This window comes from Rattus norvegicus, chromosome 10, assembly GCF_021556685.1.
Source record: "Rattus norvegicus strain SHRSP/BbbUtx chromosome 10, alternate assembly SHRSP_T2T, whole genome shotgun sequence".
Classification (NCBI taxonomy): domain Eukaryota; kingdom Metazoa; phylum Chordata; class Mammalia; order Rodentia; family Muridae; genus Rattus; species Rattus norvegicus.
The window spans coordinates 21,374,173-21,396,155 of record NC_141543.1 but is presented as its reverse complement, the minus strand read 5'-3'; the positions used below and the strand labels follow the sequence as shown (position 1 = coordinate 21,396,155).

The following is a 21,983-nucleotide window of genomic DNA, read 5'->3' as shown; positions in this document are numbered from 1 at the left end:
GCTCTGTCCTGTTTCACGTCTCTGGTCCCAGATGCCAGAAGCTCAGAAATCCAAGACAGCTCTAACAAGCCCTCAAAGGTGTGAATATAGGTGTGAATATATAGGTGTGAATATGGCAGTGTGAATGGAGACGGTAGGAATGTGTCTGCTAAGAAACCCTTCAAACCTGCACCACCCCTAGAATGGTTGCAGAGGGTGAGGGTGATGCTGCTGGGTGGGGAGGCTGCCACTCACCTGAAGTGGGAGAGGAGAGCCTATCCCAGGACCTCCCTTCCTTTGGGCCAGTCACTTCCCATTCGAGGCTCAAGTCTCCTGCACAGATGCACAGCCTCATTTGAAAGGTTACAGATAAGGTAAGGGGCAAGCTTAGGTCCCAGAGAAGTAAGAATTAAGAGATACTGGGCAACGGTTACCCAGCTCAGCTCCCTGCAGTTCTGGACCTGCCCTCCAAGCTAGTTCTGCTTAGGTGGTGAGCCCTCTTCGCAGCAGTTCCAAGCATCAGGGGTCCAGGGATGTAAGTGGGGCTCCACTGCAGAGGCAGAATTCCCTTCCCTCCCACCTATCAGCTGTGATCACCCAGGGTAGGGTTCTCCAGATGGGGAAGGCATCCGCTTCCGGTCAGTTCCACCATCCAGCGATAAAGCTGGAGAAGGAGAATTCCAGGATCAAAACCCAGACTGAGGGGTTGGGGATTTAGCTCAGTGGTAGAGCGCTTGCCTAGGAAGCGCAAGGCCCTGGGTTCGGTCCCCAGCTCCGAAAAAAAAAGAACCAAAAAAAAAAAAAAAAAAAAAAAAAACCACAAAAAACACAAAAAAAACCAAAAAAAAAAAAAAAAAAAAAAAAAAAAACCAGACTGAGATTCCCTCATGCTTGTTCTCTACAACACCCAACGCACCCTCTGTGGCCCACCCTATCTCAAGGCAGGGCCTTCTGATCCGGGACCCTCGAAAAGTCAGTCCAGGTTCAGAGAGTATTGCTTGATGGCAGTCGGGCCATTGGGACAGAACCAGACCTAGAGAACCTGGGTTCCAATCCTAGTGGTGAAAGTAAAGGTTTCTACACTCGCCCCGCCCTGTCCCTCCCTCTAGGCTCCTCACTCCGCCTCTTCTGCAGATTTGCCCCACCCCCGCGCTGTACGCCTTCTGCGCAGACTCAGGCTTCAGTCCCCGCCCTCACTGCGCTTCCGGTGGCCTGGGCTGTGCTGGCGGCGGCTAGATGCGCGGCCGCGGTGGTACTGCGCGCCTGGGCAGAGGATCCCTAAAACCGGTGTCCGTGGTGCTCCCCGACACCGAGCACCCTGCATTTCCTGGACGAACCCGCCGCCCAGGGAATGCCAGAGCAGGATCCCAAGTGACCGGATCTCGTGAGGTCGGCCAGATGCCAGCGCCGGTGAGAGGGGGCGCAGCGTCGCGAAGTCTGAGCCCACGGCGAGCTGGCACAGTGGGTCGGGCTGCAGAGACGGTCACGTCAGCATCCATTCCCGGCCACCTGGCAGCCTTAGTCCAACCTGGACGTCAGCACAACAGATAAAAATAATGGGTCTTACCCGGGCGTGGTGGCGCACGCCTGTACTTGAGAAGTGACTAGAAGCAGGAGGATCAGGAGTTCAAAGCCAGCGCAGTGATTTTTTTGTTTTGTTTTGTTTTGTTTTTTTAAAGTAATGATTCGTTAACCAGCCAGCCCATCTTGAACTGAGGACAGATCTCAGGTTCACTACCCAGTTGTCCTTTTAATCCCCTCCTGTTGTACCACAATAGTTGAAGGATGTGGTCAGATTTCCTTGCTTTGTTTATGGGCTGTTGGTAGAGTAGCACCTGCTGGTCCTATAGACCCATAGATTTCTTGTCCCAGTTCCTAGTTAATATCCAAGCAGTCAGAGGACAGCAGGTGCCTGAACACTTAGAATGTGACCAGGCAGGCGGACATCTCCATGCACACCCATTTGTATGCCAGGTCTTGTCAATACCGAGGGGCCTATCTTTTGAGTAGTGCCTGGACAAACTCCGATAGGCCCTGCCCAGGTTCTGACTGTATTTTAATTTCTGGCCAGGATTAGGAATAAAGAACCAGGTTCCAGAAACAAGTTGTGGAGATGGTGTGATTGGCAGGAATCAGAAAAACCAGCTCGTTTGTATTGGAGTCAGGCACCCACCTTCTCCTAATGCCCCTTACCTATGTTTCCCCTATGTGCAGCAGGTATGGGCAGAGAATGCCCACCCATCCTGTCACCACTAACAGCCCATATTACCTACACCAAGTCCCAAGGCCCTCTGAGGCTGTATTAGCTGTAGGGTTCTGTTTATGCCTCAGAATGGCTTAAATAGACACCTTACTTTACAGATAAAGGAACAGGCAGGCAAGCAGACACTTCTTTTGTTTTTAACCATAACAGCTTTCACGAAAGATCGGGCAAAAAAAGCAGCGACTGGCACAGTCAGAGCAGCAGCAGACCCCTAAGGAGAGACTCTCTTCGACCCCTGGCCTCCTGCGAAGTATCTACTTCTCGAGCCCAGAGGACCGCCCTGCCCGGCTAGGACCGGAGTATTTTGACCAGCCCGCAGTCACCCTAGCCCGTGCATTTCTGGGACAGGTAACGTAATACAGGAGCAAGTTCCAGAAGCTCTTTTCTTGTTACTACTCGGTCTCTCATCCCTGACTCGGCCTCCCTTGTGCATACATAGGTAGCTTCCTTGTCCATATGGGCCCCATAGTCTGACTGTTGTCTGGGATCACTGCAAAGAATAAGAATATTGTTAGTGGTGTCCCTTGGTGGAGTCAGCAGGGCCCCTGGCAACTGTCCTGCTTGGGCAATAACAAGAGGTATGTTCTGACGCTTATCCACCAGGGAAATAGGGACTGTTCTGAAGTAACCTTAAGACAGGGTGTCTGCACGGGCCATTGATGGGTATTGGCCCCAGCATCTGTGAGAGACCATTCTTGCCTACCCTGTTCCCTGATGACTGGGGCCAGGGATACCATTAGGCTGCCAGCGTCTGAATCACTTGAAAGAGCTGGCCTCCTCACTGCATGGCTCAGTACCCAAGGCTCAGCACACGCCCAGCCATGCTTACAGTGGAAGTGGGGACTACTCCAGGCCCAGCCTGGGGCAGCTTACCGTACAGCCTGTCTCCTTCTGAAGTGCACGTCGTGGAGCTGACGGGGTTCATCTAGAACCCACTACTCCTTGGTGCTAGAGCTAGACCCTCTGGTTCTAATGGTTCCCTGGCCTACCTTTTCCTTTAGCAAGCTTCCTTTTATGGCATCATGGCTACGAACAGCCAGTTTCTCTACTAGAACTGGGGCTTCGAGTTCCAGGAACAGACCCTGACCTATCAGAGCAGGGATGGGATTCTGTTCTCAGGATGTTTTAAGCTGCAGGGATCTGTGTTCCTTCTAACAGCACCGTAATAATCAACAGCTACGATATAAACCATGGTGCAGAATTATCTCAGGTCAAGGGCTCAAGGATGGCCCAACAACACCGTCACCACCATCACACATCTGCCTGCCTCTACTCAGCTTCCTGGCATATCAGCTGGCTCCCACACATGCCCACTGGAACCTGCATTGGTAGACAAGATGATGTCCAGGAGAGAAAGGGGTATTTTCGCCTGTGTATCCATCCCTTCGGTCAAGGAAAACCCAGGTGTGGGTCCTAAGCCCAGTAAAAGGTTCGTTGCAGTGGGCTGCCAGGACAGCAGCTACTCTGGACTGAGGAGCATGTCGTTTTTCCCAGACCCTCCATCAGAAAAGCCCCAGGAGGTTCCTCAAGAAGCTCGTGTGGGGTTCCCAGTGTGGCCCTTGGAGACATGGGAGCACGTGGGTAGAGTTTGTGAAGGAACACTCCCTGGCCTTTATCTCTTCCTAAAACATTCCTGTCTTCAGTGTTCTGGGTTCCTGAAAGAATTTTCAGGCTTCCTTGACAAACACTGGCCCCCTCTTTTCCTCTACCCTGCTGTTACCAACTGGCACCGTGGTTCTACTTGGGCTAAGAAGAAGGTGCCTTCTGACCAAATAATCCCTCAAACCTGTGAGGGAATTAACGTGGCTGGATGCTGAAATCCTTCTACAAGCCCTGGCTGAATCAATGTTGGTCATTCCTAGGATTACAGTCCGAGCTGGCACTGCATGAGCAGGACCTGCTGGCTACTTCTCACTAAGGCCTCAGCACTGGTGGGCACAATCTGAGCTCGTGGATCCTCTGTGGCTGCCTTAGCAGCCTAGCTTCACAAGCAGGCCACAAAATCACAGTAGGGACACCCTTGGGCCCAATGAACATTAAGGGAACTCTGGAAGATGTGGAGAGGTAGAGACCACCACTGAGGGGACTTGGAAGTCAACCTGCACTGTGACTCCAAGTGAATCCTGAGGTGTGCTTAGAACCCTTAGTGAATAAGAACTAGAGTTGGTCAGGAGGGGCTGGTGACCCTAACATCAGCATTCAGGCTCTGAGCAAAAAGCCCAAGAGGCAGAATGGAGAAGCCAGGTAGCTGGGTCCATCTGGGCCTGGATGCCTGGTATACCTTGAGTTTAAAAGAGGTCTAAGGGGACTGTCCAGGTGGGTTGGCCCCCATCAACCTGAGCAGAATCACTGCCCACAGGTCCTTGTCCGGCGACTTGCTGATGGAACAGAACTCCGTGGGCGCATTGTAGAGACTGAGGCATACTTGGGGCCAGAAGACGAAGCTGCCCACTCAAGGGGTGGCCGGCAGACCCCCCGTAACCGTGGCATGTTCATGAAACCTGGAACTCTGTACGTGTACCTCATCTATGGCATGTACTTCTGCTTGAATGTCTCCAGTCAAGGTCAGTAGTCCTGGGCCTGAGGGAACAGACAGGCTAGCAGCTGGCCAACCCCCCTGAAAGACTTGGGTACATAGGTATTTGAGTAGGAAAGTGCCATTGCCAGGGCAGAGTTAGGATTTCAGGAGCATTGGCTGTTCTTGAGGGGTGGGCGAGGCTGGCTGAGGCAGCTGAGCTACACACAATAGAGGCTATGGGCCAACCTGAATGCAAAGCAGTCTGTGGCCGGAGTCTGGAGTTAGATTTGGAGTCAGATGGAGGTCGGGAAGTGCAAGAGCCTGACTTTGGGTGAGCTGGGCGCACACAGGAACTTTGCTGAAAACCTTGTTATGGGATCGAGTTCAGTTATTCTCGGCCAGGAGCACTTCTGCCCCCATAGGGGACATTAGGCAGCGTGTGGGGACATATTTGAATATGGTGCCTGACTAGCACCTAGCAGGTAAGGCGGGGATGCTGCCAGAAACCCTGTGATAAGCACATAGACCTGGCCCAACAGCTTTAGTGGAAGGATGCTGGTACAGTGCTCATGGGAGAAACCAACTCTCCTCTGGGGTCCAGCTTTGTCCTGACAGGCATGTGGCTTTGTGTTTCTCAGTGGTCTGAGCCAGAAGAACCAAGAACCAGTACCATCCTGCCAAAGCCACTGCTGGCTAGGAGTGTGGATGGCATATCTCAGTACCTGTGAGCTGAGCCTTCCCTGTTTGTCCCTAAGTGACCAATGTTCTTGGTTTGTTGGACAAGTACTTTGATACAGGGAACTGTTGTTACCTACAGCAGGTGACTGAGGGTCTACCACAGGGGACTTGGGAGCTGCAGGTGAGTGGACCACAGGACTGGCTGTGCACCTACCACAGTGCCAATTCTGAGCGACACTATGGATGACTAGACATCAAAAGATCACAAGACAGGGCTGAAGATTAATTCAGTTGTTAACAGCATCAGCTGCTCTGGCAAAGGACCTGGGTTCTCTTCCCAGCCCCATGCATACAAGTAGTACAGACATACATACAGACAAAACAGTTTTTATTTAAAAACAAAGACCACAGAAACCTTCTTGGACAGAACCAACCCTGCTTGTGTGGCTGATGTAAGGGAACGAGCTAACTAACCGTGGTTAGTACTACAGTCTCTGGGAGAGAAGAGGTTCCGAGCACAGGGTGGACAAGGCAGAGGCAAGCAGGCCCATCCAAGTTGAGCGCAGTCCCACAAGAGTGCACAGGGTCCTGGCCAGGGCCATCCATGTTGAGTAGAGGCTGAGGACATGGATGTCACTGGCCAGGTGTGAGTGCTGAGGGTATGAGAAGAAAATGAGGATTGAAAGGCCAAACAGAGCAGAGCTCAGGATGCCAAGTTAAAGCAGATGTGTAGCAGAGTTCCACAAGGACATGGGGGTCAAAGTGTTTGCATGAGGATGAGGAAGAGCCAAGAGAAGGGGGGGTACTAAGGTGGCTCTGGGGGACTGAGTAGGGACCATGTGTCCTGTACTTACCGACACTCTGTAACCTGCTTCTCCCTGCAGTGAGAGACGTCCCAGGTAGTGACCTTGGGGTACTGCCTAGTGGGGGATTCAAAGGACTGACTGTCCAGGCCTTCCTGACCTGTATCATTCTGGATTGGGTCTGAGACTTGCTGTGTTCTAGCAGAGTGACATGCCTCTGTCCTAGAGGTGCTAGCTCTCTGGAGCTTCCTCTGTCACCCTCATAGCCACTAACAGTGAAGACCAGGGAAGCAGGCTACAGAGATAGCCCAGTGGTTAAGGACATTTACAGCTCTTCCAGAGGGTCCCAGTCCAGATCCTGCATCAGGCAGTTTACAGTTGCCCATAACTCTAACTCCTGGGGATCCTCTCAGAGCACATAGATACATGTATGAATACACAGAGACACATTTTAAAAAAAAAAAAAAGACTAGGGAAGCTACAGAAAGAGGAAGCTGATGCCCAAGTCTTGCCCACACTGGTTGATCATAGTTCTGGCTCTGAGGACAGTGGTGAGACTGTCAGTCTTCCGTGGTGGAGGCTTCCCAAGGTACTCAGGGAAGGCTTAGCAGCCTAGTCAATGCTATAGAGAAGGCGGAGGGAGAGGGGTCTGATTCAGTGGTTTACAGGTTCAGAAAGACAGCAGCACCTCTGTGACACTGGGTGTGTGCATGGGCAGGAGACCTGAGGTTTACTTCCAAGCTTTCTGTCTGTCTCACAGGGGCTGGGGCTTGTGTCTTGCTAAGAGCACTAGAGCCATTGGAGGGCCTAGAGACCATGCGGCAGCTTCGAAACTCCCTCCGGAAAAGCACTGTCGGCCGTTCCCTCAAGGACCGCGAGCTCTGTAATGGTCCCTCCAAACTGTGCCAGGCCCTAGCCATTGATAAGAGCTTTGACCAGCGAGACCTGGCCCAAGATGAGGCTGTGTGGCTGGAGCATGGCCCTCTGGAGTCCAGCAGCCCAGCTGTGGTGGCGGCAGCCCGCATAGGTATTGGCCATGCAGGGGAATGGACACAGAAGCCCTTGCGCTTCTATGTCCAGGGCAGCCCATGGGTCAGTGTGGTAGATAGAGTGGCTGAACAGATGTATCAGCCTCAGCAAACAGCGTGCTCTGATTGTTCAAAAGTAAAATAAATAACTTGTTTGTAGAGAACTGTCCAAGTCTCAGCCAGAATTCGTGTTCATGTAGTTAATTCTTTATCCCGGTCGGGAAACCGGGGTACCCAGTACATATAGCAACAGAGAGGGAGAACATCAGTGTGCAGTATATACACCTAAGAGCAGAATGATTAAACAAGTGTTTTAGACCCTCTCCAGGGTAGCTCCACAAGGGGCAGGCTGGGAAAGGGATGAGAAGGACACAGCTGTATGTGCACAAAGGGCTTGGATTCTGAAGCCGCGTCCTATAAGATCTTCCCCAGCGCAGCAATGAAGCTGCCGTAAGGACCAGATTGAAGAGGGAGGCTGGAGAGATACCAACGATTACAAGTGCTTCCTGCTCTCCTGTTCTATTCCCAGCACCACATGCAGTGGCTCACAACCTCCATAACTCTAAGGCCTGCTTTTGTCTGACCTCTGAGGGCACACATACACACAAAACCATAAATAAAAATAAATAAATATATTTTTTAAAAGTGACATGGATGGCACACATCTGTAGTCATAGCACTTGGAGGACAGGCAGTAAGATCAGGAGTTCAAGGTCATCCTTAGCTAACAGTAAATATGAGGTCTGGGCTAGAATTTCAGGGAAAAGACAAAGCCCAACAATGGTTGCCCCATAGCTGCTTCTGACCAGACTGACGACCGACACAGGGAGCAGTTCTGCCAGGCTAGGGTTGCCTATCCCCCTAAGGCCAGTCAGGAACTCTGCAGCAGAGGGGAGGTTGTTTCCATCCACACACTCAGCATGCCACCTGGGCTCATGTGAGCAGTGCCTGGAAGACAGCAATAACGGGGTCCTCATGGGTGGTCACCACCAGCACGCTGCGGAATTTGTCAAAGAGCATGAGCAGCTGGGAACGCCGTGTGTTCTCATTGTACATGATCTCCTCCAGATGGTGGCGGCCACGGAAGTAGTGAAGGAGCCTGGAGGAGACAGGACAGTGTGAGCCTAGCCCAAGGCCAGTGCTACTGAGGACAGCCATTGGTGGGTCAGTCTAAGCCGCCTGCAGGCCTGTACAGAGCTGTGGGATGAGATCCAAGCATCCTGCACCCGATGTCCACCAGTCCCCCGAGGCAGGTGGTGGTAGGCCTAAAGAGAGCCAGGAAGCCACTTGAGCATGCACCCTGCTGAAGGGAGGAGAGCTCAGGGCTTCCTTCTGCTCCCCATGGCATGGGGCAGTCTGCTCCCGAGAGCTTCTGCAGCTGGGTCCTGCACAAAGAAGGCCTGGGTACAGAAAGGCCTGGATCAGCACTTAAGAGTTGCAAATGGTACTCCAATAGTCTGCAGTGTGTTTCTTCAAACAGAATGACAACCTGACCTCTCCCATAACACCATGCCCTTCCATCACCTAAGGCAGGATGGACATGGCTCTGATACAGGGCCAACAATCAGGACATACTCCTGCAGAGCCTGGACAACAGCTCCTGCTGTGCACACACGGACCCCGGAGCCACCACTTCACTGGGCTGTGCAAGGCGACCAGCACTCACTCCCATTAACAGTCCTCCACGTCCCACGCAGTCAGCTGCTCCCTACCTGGCAAACATACGGAGGTCCTCAGGGTTTTGGGCTGCGGGCACATTGAGGATAGCAGCCCGCTCATGCTCTGAGAGGCTGGCCAGCAGGTTCTCTGTCATCCGTTTGTTCAGTGGTGAGTCCCCACTGGGGAGCAGCTCTGCACTGGAGTTGTCCATACTGGGGCTGGTGAGGGTCATGTCGTCACTGCTGGCTGTGGATTGGAAAGGCCAGCTGGATTCCAGTGTACCAAGGCGGAGGCACCAAAGGCACCCCAGACTCCGGAGGGCATCCAGACCACCGCCACACTCGCCTCCAACTGTACAGTCTGCCTTCATGCGAGAACTCACTGCCATCCCACCACCTAAGTGCCTAATGTGTGGCTAAGCTGGAGTACAAGGAGCCACCCTACAGAAGTAGCTTCAAGGACCCAGAATGAAAGCTGTACACGCACCACACCCCTGGCAGGAATGGGTGTCTTGTCCCACCTCAGCCAACATGGAGGCTAAAGCACTAGACAGGTAGAGATATATGGACCCTGGCAGTACAGGGGACAGGAGGACGAGGTCTCCACGGGAACAGGCAGGTGAGTACAGACGTGTAAAAACACCTCTTATTCCAACAATGCCCAGACTTCCTGGATGTCACCACCAGAGTCTCCCAGCCCCCATTACCAGACAGATGTCCTGGAAGGGGATCCTACTTGGGGAGCCAAAGCTTAGAGCATTGGGTGTGCTGAGGCTGCGGCCACCAACTCGGGCTGTGAAGGGGACGTCATCCTCTCGAGGTCGGGGCTCCTCCTCACTGGGTGATGCCATTAGGCAAACATAGGTATGCAGCTGGATGAGCAGCCGGCGCTGCAGCATCCACACCACCATCTGGATAAGCTGGGTCTGTGGGTGAGCAGAGCAAGACAGCGGGTGGGCTGGGCCCCTGACCCAAGCCTGGAGGAACAGGCTCCTGTCCCTGGGGATTAAGAGAACTGTGGTCCACAGCAGCCCCAGTACCGAAATAGGAAGGCCTCCTATTAGGAAAAAAGGACCCTCAACTGCGGGTAGCTCTGCAAGGTCAGCATACCCCAGGGAACACAGTGGGGCCAGAAGAACTCCCAGACCACACATGCACTAGCTCCCATCATGCACCTGGCTTCCCTCCCTAGCCAACTTACCCTAGAGCCAGACCTGTTCCTGCCTCCCACCCTCACCTCCAGCCCACTAAGACCTGCTGCCATCAGACAGTCCACTGCTAGGCAAGCCCACACAAAGTTCAGAGAGGAAACTGTCATGAGTCCTTGGCTCTACCTCAAAATCTGCTTCAAGAACACAGGTGATTCTAAAAGGAAGCAGGAAGAGGACCCACAGTTCCTATGTGAAGCCAATGGCTCTTCCTTGTGAGCACGGCCACAGCAGTGGAACCTAGTGCCAGGTAGTACCCAACACTGATGGAAAAATATCTCTCAGGCACAGACACCAAGCAGCAAGGTGTGTACACACAGTACCAGTGCTCTGACCTTTGGGAGGCCCAGAAGAGCTACTGCCCAGGTCACTCATGGTAGGGAGCTGGGTTACTGGGGAGGAAGATACACACCCACCATGGTCAAAACCAAATAGAATTCTAAAGAACTGAAGCTATTGTAACAAAATGTAAAAAATAAAACACAAAAGCTTCATAACACTGGACAGCATGTCTCTGGGATGTGGCAAACCAAACAGCTCCATCCCAGGCCCCTGACAAGGCCTGAAGCAGCTGCTCAGACATGGCCTGGAAGATCAGCCGTTATCCTGACAACTGGGAAGTTTCTGCTGGGATGGGAGCTTTGCCAGACCCTCCCCCAGAGAGCTGCCTGGGGGAGAGAGGGAGGTGCAGATGCAAAGTGCATCTTTCATCCTCCTGGCTCTGTTCCTGGAAACCAAGGGCCCTGTGAAAGACAGCTTTAGAACTCTGGCACACTCAGCATGTAAATGAGCTAAACACTCAGGATCTTATTCCCATTCACAATCTGAGAAGGGAAGTGTTTGACTTTAAGGACTGATTTTGCCCAGTGTATCTGGCAGCTATTAAAACAAATACTTTGCTTTTGAAGATAAACCATGGAGATCACCCAGCTTGTCTCCAACACCTGTGTTCTTTCCCTAGCTTCCCACCTAGAGCTTAAAGCACTGAACAGGGGAAGGGGCAAAGCTTCTCTGACTCCAAGTCACCATCTGACCATCTCTCGAGCATGGGGCAGGGAAAAGTGACTGACCCCTACAGCCCACTGCAAATTTATCCCCTACACCTTGAGAAGCATCCCCACCACAACCAGCCTCTAACTGCCAGCCTCTGTCCTGACTCAGGCCCACCATCCAAGACTCAACCCTAGCCTGACACTGAGGGCCTACTTAGGAAAAGGACTCTAGGCCCAGCGACATAGGATTCCACACAAAGAACCCATAAGCCCCCAGAGGAAGGGACACACGACCTGAAGTGCCTCGGAAAGCAGGGCCCAGGCTTGATGAGAACAAGAGAACAAGGCTGTCTGCTGTCTGCTGTCTGCACCTCCGTCTGTGAGAAGCCCTGCCCAAAGGCAGCACAAGGCAATCCTGTCAGCCCAGGAAAAGCTAATACCCTCTGGCAAACTTAAACCCATACTAGACCTAAGAATGCCCATGGTGGGCTCCATGGGCACAGGAAGCCTGCAGTGCTTGCCAGTAAATCCCACCAACCATGGCAAACGATCAACAGTGCTAAGAGCCTTGGAATCAGGGGCCACCAGACAGGAAGCCACATAGGGGCTCTATTGACTCACCTCCTGTGCAGGGGGGGCCAGGGGGCTCCTGAACTCCGATAAAGAAACGGGCAAGGAAAACTTGGCCAGGACAGATGGCAGGTCATGAGACGGGAACTGGCGGGAGAACTGCTCAGCTAGTGGAGAGTACCTGGGGCAGACAGCCATGGTCAGTGCATTTCCCATGCTCACTGCAATTATCTCGGTGAGCATAATGACATCAGAATAAAGTATGGTGACCCAGCAGGCCTTCAGATGGCAGAATTATACTCATTGTCCCTCAAGATATGGCAGGAACCACAAACCCCTGACTTCAGCCAGGAAGAGATGGCCTTACCATGGGTGACACCAAACCAGACTGTGATCTGCACCTGAGCACGCTATTGGCAGCATCACGAATATAGTGGGATCTGGCCTCGTGGCTTCAAAGCCTCTAGGGCCACTGGGGGCGCCATTAAAGGGTCCTGCTGGGCGTTTTCTAGCTCCAGACTCCAGATTTTAGCAGCCAGTGGTACTTACAGACACACACTGGCATTGGGAGACAGGACATAGACGTTGTTCTCACACAGTGGATAGATGATGACGGCCTTGCCCCAGTACACCAGGTGAGCTGCAAGCTGGAAGACCTGCAGACCAAGGGAGATGGAAGGACTAAACTTGGAGGCCATGGCCTTCCTGTCTGAAGAAAATACCCTCTGCAACTCTTCCAACTTGAAGCAGCATTGTAGCACCCCAGCCCAAGTCAGTGGAACCATCATCACTGTTCCTGTATTCGGAGTCCCTGTGCTGCTTGATACCACTGTTTTGCTAGGCAGCAGGCACATGACCACGGACACTGGAGTGCTTGGAGCATGGGCAGAAGCACAGCATTCTCAGGTCCACCAGACACCCAGCCCCGTTTTCCAAAGTAATAAACAGAGTCTAATCCTATCCACCCCTGCATATGCACAGGTCCCTATGCACTCTGCTTTCCCCAGAGACCATCCTCCATTCTGCTCTCCTAAGCTCTCAGATACCAGGAAATACACAAAGATACCAGAAATCCTTTCTAGGGTAGCCTCAGTACACACCAACTTTATGGGGGCAGCCAGACCTGAAAACAGCACCACAGCCCTCATAAGGTGTGTGAAGCCTCAAGCAATGGCACTTGATGCTTTCAGGTGAGTTCTGCCTTGACAGTGTCTGTTACACTGCTAAGGGCAGTTGTCAGCATCAGCCAACAACCAGCTCAAACATGGAGGAAACAGCCAGCTCACTGTTGCCCTCTTTGCTCTTATCCCACATTTCAGACTTGAGCTCTCAGGCAAAGACACACCCACTTTCTCTGTATCTGCGGACAGTGACTTCCAATCTCATCCCCCCTTCACCCCTAAAACATTCTCCATTAAGAAGCCAAAATGTGGGGCTGGGGATTTAGCTCAGTGGTAGAGCGCTTACCTAGGAAACGCAAGGCCCTGGGTTCGGTCCCCAGCTCCAAAAAAAAGAACCAAAAAAAAAAAAAAAAAGAAGCCAAAATGCCACTCTTGGAACTAAAAATCCAAAATAAGCATGACAGAAGTGGAACCAAGGTGCCAGCACATCTATGCTCCCCTGGGTTGTTCCAACAAAGAATCTGCCCTTGCCTCTTCCTTGGTTTGAAGCCTCATCAAAGCCAATCTCTACTCTTGAATGCACATCACCTCCTTCTCCTCTGCAGTCAACTCTCTTTCAACCCCCATCTTAAAAATATTGCATGCGTGCGTGCGTGCATGCATGCGGTGTACGTGTGTTCATGCTAATGTACCCACAGAAGCCAGAAGAGGCTGTCAGAGGCACTGGAGATGCAACCTGCCCAACATGGGTGCTAAGAACCAAACTTGGATCTTCTACCAGAACACTAAGTGCTCTTAACCTCTAAGCCAGCAGTTCTCAGCCTTCCCAATGCTATACCCTTCCTCATGTTGAAGCCCTGGGTTCAGTCTCTAATATTGCCCAAAACAATGTGTGCACACACAGTAATGCCTGAGGAGGCCTGAGGATGCTGACACACCCAAGAAGTCAGGAGGCTGAGGCAGAAAGATTCTAAGTTTGAAAACAGTCAAGTCTATACAGAGATATCCTATCTCAAAACAATAAAAACTTGGAGGGCCTGTAATCCCAGCACTCAGAAGGCAAGCAGAGATCTCTGTGAGTTCGAGGCCAACCTGTTCTACAGAACGAGTTCCAGGACAGCCAGGGCTGCAGAGAAACCCTGTCTCAAACAGTCCTTCTCCCTCAGCCTCCTGAGGGCTTGGGTTACAAAAGTGTGTCACAAGGCCCATCTGAGTGACCTTAGAGCATGTGTGACAGTCATATTTGAGACAGATGTTCCCTAAAGGTTCATCTACAGGAAACAGCAGTGGCAGAAAATGGTGCGGTGAGTTACAGAGAATGGCTGGGGCTAGACCTCACAGGACACACCAGCAGTAAACTCTGATTTATATCAGGTTCATCAGGGAGTTAGTTCGGAAGGAAACACCCTCCTCCCCAATCCCAGACAAGACCAAGACAAGGAAATGGAAGAGACATCAAAGGTTTATCAGAAGACTGTGACAGTGAAGTCAGGCACAGGCCTAGCATAGACTCCATCAAACAGCCTCTTAGTAAAGTCTTTTCAAACATGGAGGAGGAAGTGAAAATAGCCATCATCCACATAGCCCAGACTCCTTAGGACAGCAGCACCGCCCCTCTCTGTGGGTGTTCAGAGACAGTGAATACATTCAAAGTTCTGCGTAGATGCTAGAGGGAAGCAGAATGAGATCCTTGCTGAATCTTGTCCAGCTTGAGATGCCAAGTTGAAATACAAAGGCAGGATATGCTAAGTGCTCTCACAGAGCCTATGAAGAGTCAGAGATAGAGAGAAGGACCAACTTATCCTGAGAATAGAAAGGGCTTTGGAAAAAGCAATCCAATAGGCCCACAAAGCAAACACTCTCAGCAATGCTAACCCCACATAGAGGCAGGAGGCCTAGCCGGAGGGACCCAAGGGGGCCTGCCTCAGAGCCATGGCCACTTCATCCCACAGAGAGAAGGCTGGACTTTGCCCAAACTGAGGGCCCGGTTAGGCCTCTGCTACCCTCTGGTGGCCACAGGGTGCACAGCACCACCAGATGAGGATGTTGGCATTTATTCCCTTGGTCCTGCACCTACAGCCCTGGCAGAGGTGACTCAGACAACACTCCAGCCCCAGAAAAACAGTTTCTTCTGTGCTTTTCCTCCTCCACACTTCAACTAAGGGGCCTTCTTTCTGAGCCCAGAGGGCAACCACAAACACTTGCTTGGGGCTGTCTCTGCAGCTCTGCCACATTTCCTTCTCCACGGGAATGAGGGGATGTTGGTGAGTCTAGGCTGGTTTGGAAAAAAGGGAAGAAGGAACAGAAGAAAAGAGATGTGTGTGGAGCGTAACTCGTTTAGACACAGTCCCACAGGCATCAGAGGCAGAGGGAAGCAAATCCTCGGTTCTATAGGGTTTTCTTGAACATTTGATCAGACTTAGCTGACCGCCAGAATAAGGCTCCATCTCTGCATATCATCATTAAAGATATGTACTTTATTAAAAACAAAACAAAGGGGCTGGAGAGATGGCTCAGCGGTTAAGAGCACTGACTGCTCTTCCAGAGGTCCTGAGTTCAATTCCCAGCAACCACATGGTGGCTCACAACCATTTGTAATGGAGATTCAATGCCCTCTTCTGGTGTTTCAGAATACGGTAACAGTGTACTCACATACATAAAATAAATACATATTTTTTTTTAGAAAAAGGATAAAAGGTAGGAAAATGTACAAAAAATAGAAGCTACACGGTAGGGTAAGTTACCCACTCAAGTCCTAGCTCTCGCTTCCCACAGGCTTGCTCATAGAGCAGTGTGAGACTGTCCTAAGCTGGTAGATTCACTGTGTGGACTATACTACTCCCCAAGCTGTTCTCCAGGCCTTTGCAGGAAACACTTCTCTCCTTTCTCCCAAGGCTTGCCCCACCTCTGCTTAACAGAGAAAGAAGTCAGTCCTGTGGCTCTAAACTAAGTGTGACCAGATACGGGAACCCCAAGCCTCCTACCGTGAACCGTGGCAGGACATAGAGCATCTACTGTGTGCTAGACAAGGGCCCTAGGGACTCAGCACAGCAGGCAGTCTTTCCTGATCCCCACAGGCTACCTCCCTTAATGTTCTTCCCACTCCTCCAAGCGCCCAGGGCCCTACCTGCAGCAAGGCCAGATCAGCATCCTGGGCTAGCTGCTGTAGGTTCTTCACAGCAGACGTGGTCTTGATCACCCGCACCAGAGCCGGGGAGCAGTCAATGGGAAGCTCACTCAATAGAGACTTCTCGTCACTGAGCAGTAGCAAAGCATGGTAGGGGCTGAAGGACAGAGGCACATGTCAGCGAGACATAAAGAGCTATGGGGCCCTGAAATACCAGGGCACAGCTAAAGTCCATAGGCACTGGGCAGGAGAGGTTGAGGGGAAATCAGATAGAAAGCCAAGGACCACTGCAGCAGTAATGCTGTCGTCTCTCCCCTCTGGGATTCTCCCAGCTCTCTCTCTCTCTCTCTCTCTCTCTCTCCCTCTTCCTCTCTCTCTCTCTCTCTCTCTCTCTCTCTCTCTCTCTCTCTCTCTCTTGCACGCGCATGCGCGCACATGGGTATGTGTGTCAGAGACAGAGAGACTGAGATATGTATGTGGGGGGGGGCAGTGCATGAGCCTATGCATGTAAGTATGCAGCCCAGAGGTCGGCATCAGATGTCTTTATCACTTGCCTTTTTCCACACTTATTTATTTACGTGAGGCGCACGCATGAAGTTCCCTTCTTCTCCCATGTAGGTTTCAGGAACTGAACTCAGGTCACGTCAAGCCTGGCAGTGAGTGTCTTTACCTGCTGACCAGCTTATCAATCCTCAATCTTATTTGAGACAGGGTTTCTCTGTATAGCCCTGGCTCCTGGAACTTAGGACCAGGCTGGCCTTGAACTCAGAGATCCTCCTGCCTCTGCTTCCCAAGTGCTGGGATTAAGGGCGATGTACCATCAGGGCTGGAGAGATGGCTCAGAGAATTTCCAGAACAAAGCAACTAGTAAGGTCTCAGACAGCAGCTGAGGGGAGGCAGGATGGGGAATCTCTCACCGGATGGCTTTCAGGCTCCGTTCAATAGCCTCAGGAGGGATCAGACTTCAAGCTGCATAGGCTCAGTGGTTAAGAGCACTGACTGCTTTTCCAGAGGTCCTGAGTTCAATTCCCAGCAACTACATGGTGGCTCACAACCATCTGTTATGGGATTTGATGCCCTCTTCTGGGGTATCTGAAGACAGCTACAGTGTACTCAAAATAAATAAATCTTTAAAAAAAAAGGGGGGGTGTGCCATCATGCCTAGCTCCCCACCTTACTTTTTGAGCTAGGACCTCTCACTGAAGTCACCAAGCCTTTGGGACCTGCCTGTGTCTGCCACTCATACTTATGCATGGTGGCTGGTACAGATCTTCAATTCCAACACCTGAGTGGCAAAGACAGATGAATCTCTGTGAATTCAAGGCTAGCCTAGTATACATAGTAAGTTCCAGGTCAGCTAGGAAGACAGAAAGTCTCTGTCTCATGTCTACTGCATGCATGTAGTGATAAAGTGCTTGCCCTAGCATGTGCAAAACCCTAGGTTTATTCATTAGTACCACAAAAAACAAAAAAAAACAAAAAAAAAAAAAAAGAGGTGGGGGTGATGTCTTTCTAAACACAGGAAAAACAAAATATCCATCAACTATGAGTAGAACTACAGAAATATGCTCAGCCATTTGATGTGGAGCATAGATATGGGACTGTAGGAGGACTGGACTAAGTAATCTGCCTTCTGGCATTTCCAGTACTGAGGAATGTGCCCAGATTTCTTCTATTTTTTTTCCTTCTTTATAGTGCTGAGAACAGAGCCAGGCCTAGAGAGCACTGCACCACTAGGTTATAGTCCCAGTCCTGTGCTTAGTTTTCCTTACAGGGAACCAGCTAATCCAAGAAAGTAATTGGCTCCCATGATTTCTAATGAAATGATGGCAATCTTCTCAAGTTCTAGGTTAGACCCAAGCTGCCCTGCAGGCCTGGGCAAGGCCCTTGGCAGGTTCTACTTACTTAGTCAATGCCAGAAAGACCTAGGAAAAACCTAGAATGGGTCATTTCTGGGCAGAATTAGATGGGAAATCATGTGGTCTTATTAACGTCAAAGCTCTACATGGCAATTTCTACACCAGGAAGAACAAAGGGGAATTTCTAGAACAAAGCAACTAGTAAGGTCTCAGACAGCAGCTGAGGGGAGGCAGGATGGGGTATCTCTCACCGGATGGCTTTCAGGCTCCGTTCAATAGCCTCAGGAGGGATCAGACTTGAAGCTGCATAGTGGATCTTGTGGGGAAGACAGAAGCTCACTTCTAGCCAGCTGTTAATGTGAAGCCGTACTACACCAGATGTGCACAGGCTGTGAAGAGTGAACATTGTTACTATGGTGGGCATCTGCTTATTTCCAGTGAACAACACCCTATTCACAGATGGTGGCCTCATATGCTGCCCTGTTGGCTAGAGGAAAACGCAGGTGGAGATCTCAGGGGTACAAGAATATCTTTTCAGATCTCAGTATACCTAAGAAAATGTTAGGAATATACACATAGACACAAACAAACTCTGTCTGGCCCTAGAATAATGTATAATCCATTCAGCCCATCAGGACTAAAAGAAGCTTCGTCCATCTCCCGGAAATTCACTGTGGCAAACACCTGGCACCCACAGCACACCCTCTCTCTGAGAGGGCCTGTCTTGAACACCTGATGTAGACCCCAGCACAGCTGGGCAGCTGGGCAGAATCAGGCTTATCTCCACGGAGAAGAGACGGGTAGAAGAGGGAGGCTGTCAGAGCCTACAGAATGTTAATGGTAGGAAGCGCAGAGCACCTCCCTTTTTGGTGGTGGAGAACCACAGGTACAATCTGTGCAGTTATCAGAGGACATGCAGTGACGACCCAGCAAAGCCCAAATATTCCTCCACAGCAAACCTTTTCCTCCACATTCTCAGTGATTGACACATACTTACAGTTCAATGTGCTCAGGCATGGCAGCATACAGCATCTCAAATCATCAACAAATCCTATGTGCTCTGCCTGCAAATCCAGACCTCTTCAGCAAAACCAGGCCAGAGCTGCCCAGACAACCAGCACCTGAGGGGGTGCCCTTCTCCTCTTTCCTTACAGCTTCTCCCTGGGCAGTGTCATCCATGGATTTCCAACACAGAGAGCCCTGTGTGTGCTGCACACACTTCCTGTCCTGCCCTCACTTCCTTCCCCATCATTCAAGTCCAGCATTCTCAGGATCTGGCACTTAGGTTTGCCATGGCCTCTCTTCCCAGCTGTCTCTTGTCTTTCTTATAACTCCAATCTCATATGTACACTCTCAGTGAGGGATCCTGGCCCCACCTTCATTCTGGCCCCTCACCCTGCACGCTGTATCCATGACCACAGGATTCTACCTGCTTGCTACCTAATACTGTCCTAACCAACCACACCAGGTATATGCAAGGTTTGCACTGGCACACGAAACACTCATGAGTGGAAAGGGGGAGAACCCAGAGTCAGGCAGTATTCTGCAGGAACGCTGTCCTCCCAGAAACCCATCCTGTAGACAGGTGGCCCTGTGGGTTGTCCCTACAGAACTACACCCAGGAGGGCAGGGTTGTGTGAAGGAAGAGCCCCACCCATGGCTCAGCCACACAATCCTGGTGCTAAGTGCCAACAACATGTGCTTATTAAATAGAATTTGTTCAGGTCTATATGCTGAGTGGGCAAAAAGTATGTTAGTGAACTTCTGAAATGAAATTATACACATGACATAAGGAAAGAAAAGCAACTGCTCAGGCCTGAGAAAGGTATTTCCTGTCATCTGCCCCAACCCAGTCAAGTTCAGAAGAGCCAACCAGGCAGGCAGCCTCCTTCATCCAGTGTAGCAAAGACAACTTAAAACTCCATGACTCTGTTCTCAAACAGGACACATCCCCTGGGCTTCTAAACTACCAATCTCTATAGTACCTTCCCTGGTCTTGTTTCCACTCAGAAGAGCAGCCAAGAAGTATTTTCCCACCACCACCCACTCTGCTATTCTCAGCTCCCAGTATGGGAATGGCCAAGGATAGAGCAGGCTAGTGGTTAAAGGGGGTGTGGCAAGGGCTCTTCCTGCCTGGGTCAAAGGTCAAATGTTTGGGTACTGTGGGAGAAACAAGGCCCTTGTTCCAGGCTCCCGAAAACACACTTTTGTTTTCTCTTTTCTCCCACCCCTGTTTCTTTTTCCCAGACAGGGTCTCTCTATGTATTAGTTCTCAATATGTAGGCTGGATTCAAACTCACAGAGATGTGCCTGCCTCTGATGTCCAAGAGCTGGGAGTAAAGATGTGTGCTGCAACGCCCCTCCCCACTCGCGCTCGCTCGCTCGCTCTCTCTCTCTCGCTCGCTCTCTCTCTTTCTCTCTCTCTCTCTCCCCCTCCCTCCCTTTCTTTCCCTCCCTCTCTCCCTCCTTCCCTCCCTCCTTCCTTTCTTTCTTTCCTTCCTTCCTTCCTTCCTTCCTTCCTTCCTTCCTTTCTTTCTTTCTTTCTAGGCAGAATTTTGGGACTGGAGAGATGGCTCAGTGGTTAAGAGCACTGACTGTTTTCCCAAAGGTCCTGAGTTCAATTCCAAGCAACCACATGGTGGCTCACAACCATCTGTAATGGGATCGGATATCCTCCCGATCGGATATCGGTGTGTCTGAAGACAGCTACAGTGTATTCACATGCATTAAATAAATAAACAAACAAACAAACAAACAAACAGACAGACAGACAGACAGACAGAATTTTGTTGTGTACTACAAGCTGGCCTCAAACTTGTGATTCTCCTGCCTCTACCTCCCAAATGCTGAGATTCTCAGCATGTAGCACAATAGCTGCCAAGGACTATTACAGTCTCTTCCTGGGGCCTCCAGCAATAGACAAGAGCTCTAAGCTTCTGAATTGTCCCCAGAGGGTTGCCAGGAACTCTAGCCAACAGATTCAAATGCAAAAACAAGTTTTTTTTCTCCTTCAAGCAGAGAATAAGCGGAGGGGAAAGGAAGCGGGAGAAGAACATATCTGTGACCCTCACTCCCCAGGATCTCTGCAGCATCCACTGATTAATGCAAACTACCTCATGGCTCCAAAACATCTGCTCCTGCTTCTCCCAGGGCCTCAACCTCCTAGGGGTGGGTGTACGGAGGGCACCACAGGCTGTGGCTGAGCCTAGTGGACAATGGTGGTTCACCAAGGAGGTTCACGGGGTAACCAAACTTTGGGGTAACCAAACTTTAAAGTCTGTTAAGAGCAGGGTTTAATGAGTGTCAAGATGTGGGTCAAAGACCCCGATTGGCCTTTCTAGGAACGGACCCGAACCAACTATGTGTGTGTGTAGTTTCCAGAGCTGCACCACTCTTCGGGATGGAAAGCAAAGCTCACAACCAACCCTGAGAAACACTGCGTCAGGAAAGCCTCTCAGCATTCACAGAGGTGGGAAAGGGTCACACTGCTGCGCTGTGGTCACGCCCATGCAAACACTAGCCAGGCTCCTCCAATTGACTTGTGGTCACAAGGGAAGAAATAGAAGGTCCTGTTTTTGAGCTCTCTTATTTAGGGCAGTACAGGGTGGCTACTGGAACAACATGGGATCAGAACTACATACCGAGTCTCTTGTCATTTCAAACATGGTTGATCCTGTCCACCAAGGACCCCAGTGATGTGGGGACAACCATGTGCTAGGTGCAGCTCTAAGTAGTGTTTCAGGCACCTGGGACACAGCAAGAGAGGAGACAAACTGCAGCCTTTTACTTAGAAGATTCTTACTCTGGATGGGGCAGTTTATAAACTAGAGTTATAAGGAAGGTACATAGAGACTGGTGTGGCAGTGCAGGCCAGGGTTAAATGCTAGCTGTGGGCATGAGGGGCACATTAAGTAAGGCCTTTATAACACACTCAAATTCATAATTCAGGTGTGTCTCGACCTCGGGCCAGCTGACTCAGATCCCCAGCCTGTGTCCTTCCCTCTGAATATTTTGTACTGAGCTAGAGTCTCCTTACAAACGAACCAAGCTCTGTGGTGTGGAGACACTAAACCCTGCCATTAGGAGTCCCCTGAGTACCAGATGCACATCTGGACAAACCTCTAGAGTACATTGGGAGGACAAGGAGTGTTAGAAACATGCCTGCCCAACTTCTAGCCT

The 21,983-nt window shown here is 51.0% G+C and overlaps 2 protein-coding genes across 15 annotated transcripts in view; one reads left to right on the top strand and one right to left on the bottom strand.

Moving 5' to 3' along the window:
• The first annotated feature begins 1,179 nt into the window (after positions 1-1,179).
• Positions 1,180-7,451, top strand: Mpg (N-methylpurine-DNA glycosylase). 3 transcript variants are annotated; one of them, XR_015630228.1, is made up of 5 exons: positions 1,180-1,389; positions 2,393-2,590; positions 4,602-4,806; positions 5,399-5,619; positions 7,002-7,433. XR_015630228.1 is itself a non-coding variant. In NM_001429907.1 (4 exon segments), coding segments are annotated over 2 exon segments (489 nt in total). In that variant the 5' UTR covers positions 1,192-1,389; positions 2,393-2,590; positions 4,633-4,730; the 3' UTR covers positions 7,415-7,451.
• A 435-nt stretch (positions 7,452-7,886) lies between these two features.
• Nprl3 (NPR3-like, GATOR1 complex subunit) overlaps positions 7,887-21,983 on the bottom strand; it is a 40,393-nt gene continuing 26,296 nt past the window's right edge. For 6 of the 12 annotated variants that reach the window (XR_015630769.1, XR_015630770.1, XR_015630772.1 and 3 more), the window contains 7 exons: positions 18,056-18,193; positions 15,946-16,102; positions 12,247-12,353; positions 11,749-11,878; positions 9,635-9,853; positions 8,982-9,174; positions 7,887-8,368 (listed from right to left, as the gene is read on the bottom strand). Coding sequence is in view for 5 of the 12 variants with exons in the window: in XM_087572854.1 (XP_087428980.1) it covers positions 8,203-8,368; positions 8,982-9,174; positions 9,664-9,853; positions 11,749-11,878; positions 12,247-12,353; positions 15,946-16,102; positions 18,056-18,193 (1,081 nt within the window). In the remaining 7 variants the exon portion in view is untranslated. 12 annotated transcript variants of the gene reach the window in all.